Below are 14464 nucleotides of genomic sequence, written 5' to 3' on the forward strand. Positions count from 1 at the left end.
TTCCCACCTAGTGACATTCATTCACCAGTGAATTTCCACAGACAGACTTGTATCGTTTCTGTCATGGGGCGCTGAGAAGCAATTTCCACCAAATTCGGTGAGATCACAAGCCGTTCAAATGAAGCAAAAAATAAAACAATCTTATGAATCATGGAGCTTGGATAAAGTCATGTAAAGTCATGCCTTTTATCGTTTTCCCTGTTTGTTATTTCAAAGTCCTGTCACCAAAGCGTTGTGGACAACTACACAGAGAATAACTGAAACAATGCCGTTTAACTCGATCGTCGGGGAACAAGCACAATGATTTGTGTAGATGATTTGTGTATTGTGCAGTTACACAATAGACGTCTTTTTTCAAGTAAATTGTGAGTGTTTATGTTAGTATTGTTATAAGCACAATATTATTTATATATATTTATATATATACATATATATATATATATACATATATATATATATATATATATATATATATATATATATATATATATATATATATATATATATATACATATATAGATAGATAGATAGATAGATAGATAGATAGATAGATAGAGTTCCTTCTTTAATTGGACATACATTCAGTTATGTCTACCAACTTGACAAATATATTGTCAATACCATTATAATTAGGTCAAAACAATGAATGGTCTACAAGTATTTAGTATTTACAGTTTTTGCATAACAGTTACTTATTATATCGGACTATATATAACTTTTTGAAAATTAATTTATATGCAATGTTTTACTACAAATCAATTTATTTTCACTGTCTTTAAAATGAGATTTATCCTGTGGCTCCCTCGTGTGGATAATATTAGTATTATGGTCTTCATCTCTGAATCACATTAATATAAATGGCTAATATTTGTTTGGATGATTACAAATGTTTAATGATTACTTTACTGATAATAAAGCCTGTATTAACAATGTGATTGATTTTGTGTGCGCCCCCCTTTTTAGCACCAGCTGCCACTGGGCTCCACCCCTAGTCACTACTAAATATGTGCAGTCATGACCAAAATATAGGATGTTTTATCAAAAATAAAGCATACTAAATGATCTACTAGATGCTATGGTAGTGTTTGGTTCATTAAGTTTGTAATCAGTATGATCAACTTCTTGCCTTTTACAAAGAAAATTTGGATTCAAAATACAACAAATCTCATAAATTACACTTGAAATATTGTTATGGCAATATATATACCCTTCTATCAATATTACTGTGTTTCAATAGTGCTAAATTTGGGGAGAGGAAACATTTTCCAAAACTTTCTGAAAATATAATATGAGAATTAATTGCACAATTACTAGAAATGTGTACCTTGGATATTATACAATTCGCATACATACAAAATTTGTGGAAAAACTAATTTTTTTTCCAGATTTTTCCAACTCTGATTTTGCACAAATTCTGAAGTAAGATGGAATTTATTTTAATTACTTTCATGTGGGGTCATAATATATAACAGCAGTAGCAGCGAATCATGTTTGATATTTAATTTAGTAGGTGGTGGGCAATAATAATTTTATAGTGGACAAGTTTCATGAAACCTATATTTTACCCTAACATAAAAATAAAGTCATGACATTAATTAATTGACTTTGAGTACTGTATTTTTTTTTTTTTTTGTAAGCTCTTGCTCTTGTTCTGTCCAGGCTGGACTATTGCAATGCTCTTTTGGCAGGTCTTCCAGCCAGTTCTATCAAACCTTTACCATTAATCAGTCCATGCATCAGTACCATTCATCAGTTTGCACTGGCCACCAATAGCTGCTCACATAAAATTCAAGGCATTGATGTTTGCTTACAAAACCACTGGCTCTGTACCCCTTTACCTAAATTCATTACTTCAGACTTATGTGCCTCTAGAAGCTTGCGTTCTGCAAGTGAACGGCACATTATTGTGCCATCAAAATCACTTTCACAGACTTTCACATTAAATGTACCCTTCTGGTGGAACGACCTGCCCAACTCAATCCTTATTCATCTTCAAGAATCAGCTAAAAACAAATCTTTTCCAACTTTATTAGACCCTCTGACTCTAGCACCCTCTATTCTAATTCTATTACAAAAAAACCTTGCCCTTTTAGACTTATATACTCTATTCATTTACTTACTGCTTGTTTTCTTTAAATATATATATATATATAAAGATAATAAGACGATGTACAAGAGGCATCATTGTGGAAAAAAAAAATGTTACTCATCTTTTATTTACATTTGAATAAAAAGTGGCATACCCTTCTCAATAATCAATAGAAAAGCCCTTTTTGGGGTTTTACAGCAATTAAATGCTTCCTATAATTGCTGACCAGCTTTTTGCATGTCTCCACTGGTATTTTTGTCCATTCATCTTTAGCGATGAGCTCCAATTCTTTCAGGTTGGAGGGTCTCCTTGCCATCACCCTGATCTTTAGCTCCTCCACAGATTCTCAATGGGATTTAAGTCAGGACTCTGGCTGGGCCACTGCAAAACGTTAAATGTTTTGTCTGCTAACCATTTCTTCACCACTTTTTCTGTGTGTTTTGGGTCGTTGTTGTGCTGAAATGTCCACTGGTTCCCAAGGCCAGTTCCTTTTTCTTGGTGCCGTTTACTGTGATTAGGTTCCCTGGTCCACCTGCTAAAAAAACACCCCCAAAACATCAGGTTCCCACCAGCATGTTTGACAGTGGGGATGGTGTTCTTAGGGTTGATGGCTTCTCCTTTTTTAAGCCAAATGAAGGCTACATCATTGTGGCCAAACAATTCAGTTTTTGTTTTATCTGACCATAAAACAAGACCAGAAGTCTTCTTCTTTGTCCAGATGAGCATTTGCAAAGGCCAAGTGGGCGTTTGTGTGCCTTATCTGGAGAAGTGGTGTCCTCCTTGGTCTGTGTCCGTGGAATCCAGTGGTGTTCAGTGTCCATTGGACTGTCTGCTTTGAGATGTTGCCACCAGCAGAGCCCAGATTCATCAGAATGGCCTTGGTGGTGATCCTTGGATTCTTTTTTTACCTCTCTCACTATCCTCCTGGCCAGCACAGGTCTCACTTTTGGCTTCCGACCACATCCTCTGAGATTTTTCACAGTGCGGAACGTCTTTTATTTTTTAATAATACTTTTATAATACTTTGGACTGTAGCCACTGGAACTTCAAAACATTTAGATATGGTCTTATAGCCCTTTCCTGACTTGTGAGCAGCCACAATGCGCAGCCGCAGGTCCTCAGTGAGCTCCTTTGTCTTAGCCATGACTGTCCACAAACCAACAGCAGAGAGATTCTGTTTTTCAGCTGAGTTGATTAAAACAGCTGTTCCCAATGAATCAGGGTAATTAGGATGCTTAAGAACAGCTTGGACTATTTGGAATGGTATAGAACTTTGGATTTTCCCATAGACTGTGACAGTTTGCAAAGGGTGTGAATACTTTTGGATATGCCACTTTTTGTTCAAATCTAAATAAAAGCTGAGAAATATTATTTTCCACAATGATGCCTCTTGTACATCGTCTTATAATCTTTTGGGAGAAGCCTGTATCATTTCCAGTCAAAAAAAACTTGCTGGTTGAATAAAAGTAACTTTAAGTCAGAATTTGCCAGGGGTAAAAAAAAAAAAAAATTAGGCCTCTAACACTAGCTTGCTTTTTCTTTTTATATTAATTTTTTTTATATTTATTATGTAATAAAAAAAAACTAGCTACGTGTACTGCTTTAGGCTAAATAAGACTTGCATAGCACTTGCATGTTATTGCTCTTTTGTTGTTTTTGTTTGCTTCGATTGTCCTCTTTTGTAAGTCACTTTAGATAAAAGCATCTGCTAAATGTAAATGTAAATATAATATAGTGACATATTTATGGCAGTTACACAACCCCCTCATACAAATGAAATTCACATTCTTGAATGATTAATTTACCGTTCATGCCGTTCCACAAAAACAAATTCTCTCCCTTTCTTCCATGACCTCTGGCTGCTGATGTTGATGTATTATTATGTGTGTAATAGGCTCCGCATTCAGGATCTCTCTCCTCCTGTTTCTATGGAGACCAGAGAGCCAATCAGCTGCCTCTGCCGTGGACTGTACTAAAGGCTGCAGATGGAGGAGGCAGAGCATGTCTTACACGTTAGGAAATCTCACACACACACAAACACACACTCGTGCACTTATCTGCGCACACACACGCGTTACTGTACCTCAGCAGCATCTGTGAATTCCTGTTCTTGCTCTGTGTGGTGTTAGCGCGTGCTCCCCCGCAGCAATGTAACAAACCACATCTTGCTGATGTAAGTGCGTGATGCGGTGTGACATCACGAGGCAGGAACGCAGCGCTGTAGTGTTGTGAGCAGCCTGAATGAGCGAGTGTCCAGCACACGAGCACACGCAGACCCCTGGCCATGGCACACAGACTCAGCATGATGTGAGTATCAGATGAGATCTACATGCATGATCTTCGTGCGTTCTTGAGTTTTACCGCGGTGCTGAGTCATGTGTTTGACATGAAGGCTGTTGGATGGGCTTGTGATTGTTTGTATGCTCCATAGGGAGCTCTGAGCCTGCGTTCTTCAAGAAGTGCTGCATTTGTGGTCATAATGTGATCAGGATGTGCTGTTGCAGTGCTGTTTGCTCTGCTGAGCTGAGGTGTTTTCATGCGTCATATGAACACGAGGAGCTGTGACCCTGTGTGTGTGTTTGGCTGTAGCTGATGTGCATTATGACGCAATTCCACAGTCACATGCTTGGAGCACATTGTGCTGCTATGAACTGTGATCTGTGATGCATTTATCCTTCATGGGCAGTGTTCTGTCTGGATATCTGTGCCAATAATAACTGCACAAATCTTTTTGAAGCTTTAGATTGTTATTTTTGCTATTTATTTGTATATTCTTAATGTTTTTAGCCTATAAAGCGTACAATACGCATCTGAAAACAGCATCAGAGATGTGTGTTTATTGGAGATTCAATCCTCTCAAGGTGACTGAGGTTAAACTGAAGGGCGCTTTAGCACTAGTTCATGGGCTTAACGCTATTTGGGCACTTTATAGGATGCTCCGATGGTGAATTCAAAGTGATTAGGCGAGACACTGCAGGTGAATAGGGTAAAAAAATAACTAATAGTTATCACCTTACTTAGTTCATTGATTACATTGATAATTGCAAAATGTTTTGTATTACAAGTTTTCTAAAATGTTAGGTTTGAATATTCAAATGAGCCAATTTTTAATGAAATATGCACTAATTTGCATACATTTATAGTACAAAGAGTCAAATGTTTTTACAGAAGGTATTTTGGGCATCTCATTTTGTCACTCAAAAATTCAGAAAATACTTAGAACAGACAGAATGTATAAAATCAAATGTATAAAATCAAGCTAATTATATATGAACAAATCCCTCTGTAAAAACCTTCAGGATATAAACAAGAAAAAAAATTTTAAAGTTTGGTGTGTGTAAGTGCTGCTGAAGTGGGGATTTATGGCTCAGTGTAGGAGAAAAACTCATTTTGAGAAACAGCCTTTAAAAATATGGATTGTAATTGAAATCTATTGACACAAATAGATAAAGTGCTATAAAAGAAACACTTAACAGTGTGTTTTGGGTGGTTTCTTTCCACTAGTCTGGAAAAACACTATATGAAACACCAAAAAGCCCAAAATCTCAAACTTGACAGGTGCATGAAAAAACTGTGTTTTTGCCTGGTAAAGAATACTAGTGTCCTGCTTCTATTGCACAGTGCAACTACTATTTTTATGTATTATGCATTTATTTTTCAAATAGCATGCAAAACAGTATGAAGTGTGCAAAGATAAACATTTTTGTTGGTAGTATGCTACATTGTTGTCACATGACCTCATCACATTGCATTTGTATGTCAGTCAGTGGCATCCAGTTATCATTGTAATCAGAAATGTATTTTGTTATTTTGTGTTGTATTGTATGACAGATATTGTTGATATGAAGCTCTTGTATCTCTTGTATTTAGGGCTGCACACTGTTTCAGAAAAAAATAAAAATAGTAAAAAAATAAAATGAAATAAACAAAAATATTACTTAAAAAATAGAAAGTTGGGACAAAACGTCCCTTTTTTAAGTAATTGATTAATTTATTTAAATAAGCTCTAGCCTTTACACTGCAAAACATGCTTTCTTATTTAGATGTGTTGTCTTGCTTCCAGCCAAAATATCTTTAAAAAATTAAATCAAGAAGGATTTTAAGGAGTAAAAATTGTCTTGTTTTCAGAAAAAAAAAACAAGTCAAAATTAAGTGGGTTTTTGCTTAGAACAAGCAAATAATTTGCCAAAGGGGTAAGGAAAAAATCTCTTTTTTCAAACTGAAAACAATTATATTATATACAAATTATATTTCTTACCCCATTGGCAGATTATTTTGCTTGTTTCAAGCAAAAACAGACTTAATTTTGACTAGTGTTTTCTGAAAAAAAAGAAAAAGACAATAATTTTTACTTGTCTAGAAAATCCTTCTTAATTTAAGAATTTTTAGATATTTTGGCTGAAAACAAGACAAAAAATAGTAAGAAAAACATTTTTTTTTTGCAATGTATTTATTATGTTACAGGCAGAAACATAATATTAGGTGGCCAAGATGATGTCCAATATTTTTTTGCCATTTTTTATGGATGTAAAAAGATTGCATGTGCGAAGCAATTATGTTATACATTTAAATGCATTAATGTGAACTATTATATTCATGTAACCTTTTGTCTCAAGTGTGTGAAGATCTGTGACTGAATCAGTGACGTTGTGTATTTGACAGCAGTCTGGTGCAGAGTTACATAAAGACCTGAGAACTCATGGAGAAATGAACTCACATCTTCACCTCTCATTTATTCATCAATATCAGACACAAACTCAGCCATTTACACAGCAAACTCTATATAATGTCACAGGATGAGAGCAAGCGTAATGTTATCTGAAGATGAGAATATAGTGACAAGCATTTTAATTCCCCTAACAATGAAAAGGAAACATTAGAGTATAATAATGTAAGTAATTGTCTGTAGTGTTGAGTAGATGACGTCTTTGTTTCTCCTTGTGTCGTAGGTATGTAAATTCTTTGCACCAGTACTGCTGTCCCGCGCCGTTGTGCTCTAAGCAGCTAGCTGTACCTGCTCCTCTCTCTGAGTGCAGGTAAGAGGCGCTCGAGTCTAAAAACTCACTCTCTAGACTGACAGATTGAACTGCTTTCCACACTGAAACTAATTAGGAGTTACGTAAAGTTCAAACTGTGGAAACTTTCAGTAGCTCAGCTGTTTGTTTTGTCTCTGTTATAGTGAAGTTAAATGCATTGCATCAGCTTGTTACATATTTTGGTCTGTGTCTCATTTGAAAGGTTTTATGTATAATATAAGCTAGCTTTATCACAAATAATATGATGGAACAGTAGCAATTTGAATATTATTACTGGTTATATTTACCATGTTATAAAACAAATGTAATTGTTGTTTAACAAACTTGAAATCTTTGCATTGGGGTATTTGGAGATATTTGTAAATTTGTGAATCTCTAGTGTCAGGACAAATATTCTGAAATGTGATGTGACCTCCTGTGTTTTTTTTACATTGTATATTGTAATTCCAGTTCATGAGAATGACTTTTGTTTCTTTCCATATGATATCAAACTATTTGGAAATGTCATGTGATTTGATTGAAATTGCTTTAATTTAAACAAGAAGATGAGTAGATGAAATTACAATCCAAATGATTTAAAGGAGACCTATTGTGTTTCTTTTTACAATAAGTAATACAAGTCTCAGGTGAAGTTTCAGCTCAAAATATCCCACAGATCCTACTGAAAATGGCCATTTTGATTGGGAGCAGAAAAGTGCATGTCCCTTTAAATGCAAATGAGCTGCTCCCCATCCCTTTTTTCAGAATAGGGCTGTGCCTTTACAGCTCGTATTTCAGATACTCTCAAAAAACATCTGTTTGGTTTTTATTATCATGTCACTGCACTGGAATCTTGCGTTTTAAAGCAATATTTAGGGCTGTCATTATTTTGGTAATCAAGTAATCTGTCGATTATTCAGTAGATTAATTGAGTAATCTGTTGATTATTTTGCAGATTAATTAAGTAATCGGATGATTATTCTGTTGATTAATCGAGTAATCTGTCAATTATCCTGCCGATTAGTCACATAATCTGACGATTATTCTGTCGATTAATCGAGTAATTGGATAATTGTAATACATTTTTTGTAGTAATAAAAATAAACCTAAATGAACAATAGAAATTAAATCGAGGATTTTTCAAAATCGAATACTCGAATAGTAACTGAATGTGTGTACATCAATTTCTTATAAAAAATATTCACAAATGCAAGTGCATTTAACTATAGCTGCAATCAAGCTTTAGGACAAACAAACACAAAGCGCACGTGAAAGTCTGTCAGTGCGGAAGTTTTGTGCATCTAATAGTACTGCATTCCAAACGGCATAAATAAAAGCATATCTAAAGTAAAACACGGCGGGTGGAAGCACACACTGTTAAGCAATGACCACGTGTCTTACAGTGCAAATTCTGTGCAATGCAGCCCGCCACGTCTCTAGCGAGCATACGTGCCATATGCGGGAAAAAAAACAAGCTCAGAATCGATTCTGAAATATTCAGAATCGTTGAAGAGAGAATTGTGATGCATCGGAGAATCGATTTTCCCCCCACTCCTAGTCACCTGGTATGTGAGTACTAAACTAAGTTCTCTTTCATGTCTTATTGCGCTTAAATTTGCAGATTAAGGGGGGTAATATTCTAATAAGAGACTATTTTTATCACATACTTGTGAAACAAAGTTACTGGGTTGTCCTTTTTCATGTTTTCTGGGTTGGTAGATGCACTGGGGACCCAATTATAACGCTTAAACGTGGAAAAAGTCTGATTTTCATGTAATGTCTCCTTTAAACAGAAAAAATAGATTTTTTTTTCCACAAAACATTTTTTACGATTTTGACTAATTCAAATATAAAGTATTGTGAGTCAGTTCAGTGTTGGCGATTGACAGCTGCATTATTTTCTCTCGGTTGTGAATCTCTTGTTCTGTGTCTGCTGTGTGAACGTCGCCTGTTGAAGCTTTGAACTGCGGCTCAGTTTGCTCCCTAGTTTATATTCATTTTAGCTAAAGGAATTAAAGTCTAGAAAGAGCCACTATTCACAAAAATTTATTTTTATGTATGTTCTGCAATTGTATTTTTTTATTAGATTTGTTTAATGTCTGATTTTGAAGCTTGATTAGATTCATCAAGTTTTTAGAGATGTCTGTTGTCTGTCCTGTTATTCTCTTGAACTGGAATTTCATTAGCTTATTTTTGAAGTTAAAATAAATTGTTGGGAATTATGTGTTATAATAGACCAATCTTTGTCAATGTCACAGCTTGTCACACCTAACTGGTGGCAAAAATGACAGAAGTAGTTACCCTCAAAAGGTAGACTCAAACCATAGGCCCAATGCTATTGAGAAACTAAAATGCTGTGCTGTTTCCTGTCAAAACAACACATTCTCACTTCCAAAGCATCTGATGCTCTGTCTGTCAACATACATACTGTACGCCAAAAGCATATGGCTTCTTTATTTGCACTGTGGTGTATAACTTCACTGCATTAAGTAAGAATGTGGTCCCACATCTTGTTTATTCATGGCCTTAAATTACTAGTTAGTTCTTTATGTAGACTGTGGTCATAATTTCTTTCCTAATTTTAGTTAATCGTGGCCACAAATTAGTACAACAGAAGACGAAATGAGCAGATGCACAGACAAACCATGGAAACTGTCAGACCAATTATCTTTTGGATTCATTGTGACTTGCCTAGCTATTTTTTTTTGGATACACCATGCTGCTGGTTTTTTGCCATCGTTGGGTGTACATGTGCTGGAGACATTGGGATTGGTCGATACACAGAAATAAAGATATATAAATCATGCTTCAGTAAACAGCCAGGATCAAGTCAGATCATATGTTCTTTAGGATCTCTAGACCAGTGCTTCTCAACTGATGGGTGACGACCCTAAAATAAGTCTCAGATCTGTTTGGGAAATACAATCAGGTACTAAAATGGAAACAATAAAATGCAACCAGTGGAAAAAAAATTCTCATATTTTTGTTGTTGACATCTGACCAAACTGTTGAGTATTCTGTCACATTTACTAGAGGCCTTTACAAGAGATGCCTTCACAGATCATGAACAAAACTACAAAAGGTTACCTAACCAAATTAAATACAGGTAAATATGGAAGCCCGTTTCCGCCAATGAATAAAAAGGTAATTGCTTTCTTTTTTGCAATTGCGAGTTTGTATCTCGCAATTGCATCATATAAACTCACAATTTGACTTTTTTTCTCAGAACTGTGAGATGTAAACATACAATTGCGAGTTATAAAGTCAGAATTGTGTGATGTAAACTCACAATTGCGAGAAAATATCAGTCTGTTTTTCCTCCTCAGACCTAGACTTTAAAACTTGCAATTGCGAGTTTATATCTTGCAATTCTGAGAAAAAAAAGTCAGGATTGCGGGATACAAAGTCAGAATTGCGAGAAAAAAAGTCTGAATTGCGAGTTTATATCTCGTAATTGTGACTTTATTTATCGCAATTGTGACTTTAAATCTTTAAATTTTGACTTTATTTATCGCAATTAGGCTACATTGCGCGTTATAAAGTCAGAATTGCGAGATATAAAGTCACAATTGTGATAAATAAAGTAAAAAAGAAACAAGATATAAGCTAACCTTTTTCTTGCAATTCTGACTTTTTTTAGAAAGGTGAGATATAAATGCACAATTCTGTGAACATATCAGTCTTTTTTTTCTCCTCAGAACTAGACTTTATAACTCGCAATTGCGAATTTATGAAAGTCAGAATTGCGAGATACGAAGTGAAAATTGTGATAAAAAAAGTCAGAATTGTGAGATACAAAGTCAGAATTGCGAGAAAAAAATTCTGACTTTATTTATCGCAATTGTGACTTTTTTCTCTGAACTGTAAGATGTAAATGCACATGAGATATAAAGTCAGAATTGCAGGATATATACAATTCTGACTTTTTTCTTGCAATTATGACTTTGTTTTCTCAGAACTGTGAGATATAAACGCACAATTCTGTGAACATATCAGTCTTTTTTTTTCTCCTCAGAACTGGACTTTATAAGTAAGAATTGCGAGATACAAACTCACAATTGCGAGAAGAAACGTCAGAATTGTGAATTTATATCTTACAATTCGGAGAAAAAAAGTCAGAATTTAGCATTTATATCTTAAAATTCAGAAAAAAGTCAGAATTGCAAGAAGAAAAGTCAGAATTGCGAAAATATTTGTGAGTTTATTTCTCTCAATTCTGACTTTATTTAGTGCAATTTTGAGGTTATATCTCACATTTCTGTCTTTATTTATCGCAATTGTGAGTGTGTGTTTTTTGTGAGTGCACAATTGTGACCAATATGTTCACAGAATTGCGAGTTTATATTTCAGAATTCTGACTTTATAACTCGCAATTGTGAGTTTATACCTCAATTCTGAGAAAAAAGTCAGAATTGTGAGATAAGTCGCAATAACCTTTTTTATTTATTTTTTTTTTTTATTCAGTGGCAGAAACAGGCTTCTATAGGTAAAAGGGTAAATTGCACTTCTGGTTAACACAATTGACAATTCTCTTATTTAGCCAATGGCATGTTAAAGGGTAGTTAAAATTTTTTATTTTGTGATCATGCTTTCAATTTTTTGAAGTTTTAGGTCTAAACTTAGGAGTTTCTTTCTTCTGTTATATAGAAAATAAGACATTTTGAAGAATGTGGGTAACAGTTTTTGTGCCCCTATTGACTTCCATAGTATAGAAAAAAAAACACAGTGGGGAACAGAAACTTTTTGGTTACCCATTCTTCAAAATATCCTCTTTTCCTTTAAAATGTGGCAAAATAGTGTGACATCAACAACAAAAATGTACAGTCGTGGCCAACATTTTTGAGAATGACACAAATATTAGTTTTCACAAAGTTTGCTGCTCAACTGCTTTTAGATCTTTGTTTCAGTTGTTTCTGTGATGTACTGAAATATAATTACAAGCACTTCATACGTTTCAAAGTCTTTTATCGACAATTACATGACATTTATGCAGAGAGTCAGTATTTGCAGTGTTGGCCCTTCTTTTTCAGGACCTCTGCAATTCGACTGGGCATGCTCTCAATCAACTTCTGGGCCAAATCCTGACTGATAGCAACCCATTCTTTCATAATCACTTCTTGGAGTTTGTCAGAATTAGTGGGTTTTTGTTTGTCCACCCGCCTCTTGAGGATTGACCACAAGTTTTAAGATCTGGGGAGTTTCCAGGCCATGGACCCAAAATTTCAACGTTTTGGTCCCCGAGCCACTTAGTTAGCACTTTTGCCTTATGGCACGGTGCTCCATCGTGCTGGAAAATGCATTGTTCTTCACCAAACTGTTGTTGGATTGTTGGAAGAAGTTGCTGTTGGAGGGTGTTTTGGTACCATTCTTTATTCATGGCTGTGTTTTTGGGCAAAATTGTGAGTGAGCCCACTCCCTTGGATGAGAAGCAACCCCACACATGAATGGTCTCAGGATGCTTTACTGTTGGCATGACAAAGGACTGATGGTAGCGCTCACCTTTTCTTCTCCGGACAAGCCTTTTTCCAGATGCCCCAAACAATCGGAAAGAGGCTTCATCGGAGAATATGACTTTGCCCCAGTCCTCAGCAGTCCATTCGCCATACTTTTTGCAGAAGATCAATCTGTCCCTGATGTTTTTTTTGGAGAGAAGTGGCTTCTTTGCTGCCCTTCTTGACACCAGGCCATCTTCCAAAAGTCTTGGCCTCACTGTGCGTGCAGATGCGCTCACACCTGCCTGCTGCCATTCCTGAGCAAGCTCTGCACTGGTGGCACTCCGATCCCGCAGCTGAATCCTCTTTAGGAGACGATCCTGGCGCTTGCTGGACTTTCTTGGACGTCCTGAAGCCTTCTTAACAATGCAGTGGAAAGTTTTTTTCGGGATTAAGTTAATTTTCATGGCAAAGAAGGACTATGCAATTCATCTGATCACTCTTCATAACATTCTGGAGTATATGCAAATTGCTATTATAAAAACTTAAGCAGCAACTTTTCCAATTTCCAATATTTATGTCATTCTCAAAACTTTTGGCCACGACTGTATGCTGCATCTATGCAGTGTAGAACATTTTGTTCACCTTTGCACGATAAACCATTTTGATTATGTGTTTGGGCTGATCTAAAATCTGGGTGCTGAAGCAGTAGTTGCTGAGAAGTGCTGGCCTATAGTATGCAGTGTGTGACAATCACGTGTGTGCGGTGTGCTGTACCTAAAGTGTGCTTCTCTCACAGGGATGATAATGTGCTGCATCAGTTCTGCTGTCCTCCATCTGGTAGCAGCAGTCCTTCAAGATAGCAGGAACGACATCTCCTGCTCGGCCAAGGATCTGTCCTCTCTCTCAAAGCGTTCTTCCAAAAGAGCTACATCCATTCATCCATCCATTCGTCTCCTGAGGGAACAGTGTGTTTCTCTGGGGGAATAAACATCACCGTGTGTGCCGTCGCAGCATTCACATGTAGGACAGATGGAAATCTTTCTGCAGTAGTTCATTTACAAGTGCAGTGCATAAACGCTGGAAGAACACAACTGTAGCGCTAGAACTATTAATACAGTCGAGTGTTGAACCTCAAACGTGTACCTCTAATACAAAGATAGATAACTATGTGTATTTTGCACAGTGTGAAAGAGTAAAATGAGTGAAAGAGCAATTTCATTCAGTACTCAGAGTGATGCATGAAATAGCATAAAAGCAATATCTATTTATGAATCAATTACTGTATCACAGCTGTATTTGCTTTGCCTGATATCAGTAGCTTATTGTCCTGAACATGTAACAAGATTTAAATTAAAAGTTTCATTTTCGACCCTCTTGTATATGATTATTTATTTATTTATTTATTTATTTATTTATTTTTAACTCAAAATAAGTGCAGTGTTTTGCAAGTGCATTAAGGGGAGACACTACAGGCAAAAACACAGTTTTTTCATGCATCTGTCAAGTTTGAGATTTTGGGCTTTTTGGTGTTTCATAAAGTGTTTTTTTTTTTCAGACTAGTGGAAAGAAAACACCCAAAAGACACTGTTAAGCATTTCTTTTATAGCACTTTATCTATTTTTGTCAATAGATTTCAATTAAAATATATATTTTTAAAGGCCATTTTCTCAAGATGATTTTTTCTCCTACGCTGAGCCATAAATCTCTACTTTAGTAGCACTTACACACACCAAACTTTTACATTTTTATTCTTGACAATATTCTTAAGGTTTTTACAGAGGGATTTGTTCATATATAATTAGCTTTTTTATACATTTTATTCCCAGAAAAACTGTATTTTCTGAATTATGACAAAATGAAATAGCCAAAATTCTTTCTGTAAAACATTTGAATTAATATGTCAAAAAAAAGAATTTTGAAACTGA

General features: G+C 35.5%; 1 protein-coding gene across 1 annotated transcript in view; it reads left to right on the forward strand.

The window, feature by feature from the left end:
• Nucleotides 1–13866, forward strand: part of iqsec1a (IQ motif and Sec7 domain ArfGEF 1a) — a 45654-nt gene extending 31788 nt beyond the window's left edge. Inside the window, exons 4-5 of the mRNA XM_073823037.1 lie at nt 7039–7125; nt 13336–13866. Coding sequence (XP_073679138.1) covers nt 7039–7125; nt 13336–13399 — 151 coding nt within the window. The 3' untranslated portion in view covers nt 13400–13866. The remainder of the gene's footprint in view (nt 1–7038; nt 7126–13335) is intronic.
• The last annotated feature ends 598 nt before the right edge of the window (nt 13867–14464 follow it).

This window comes from Garra rufa, chromosome 18 (genome assembly GCF_049309525.1).
Source record: "Garra rufa chromosome 18, GarRuf1.0, whole genome shotgun sequence".
NCBI classification, from domain to species: domain Eukaryota; kingdom Metazoa; phylum Chordata; class Actinopteri; order Cypriniformes; family Cyprinidae; genus Garra; species Garra rufa.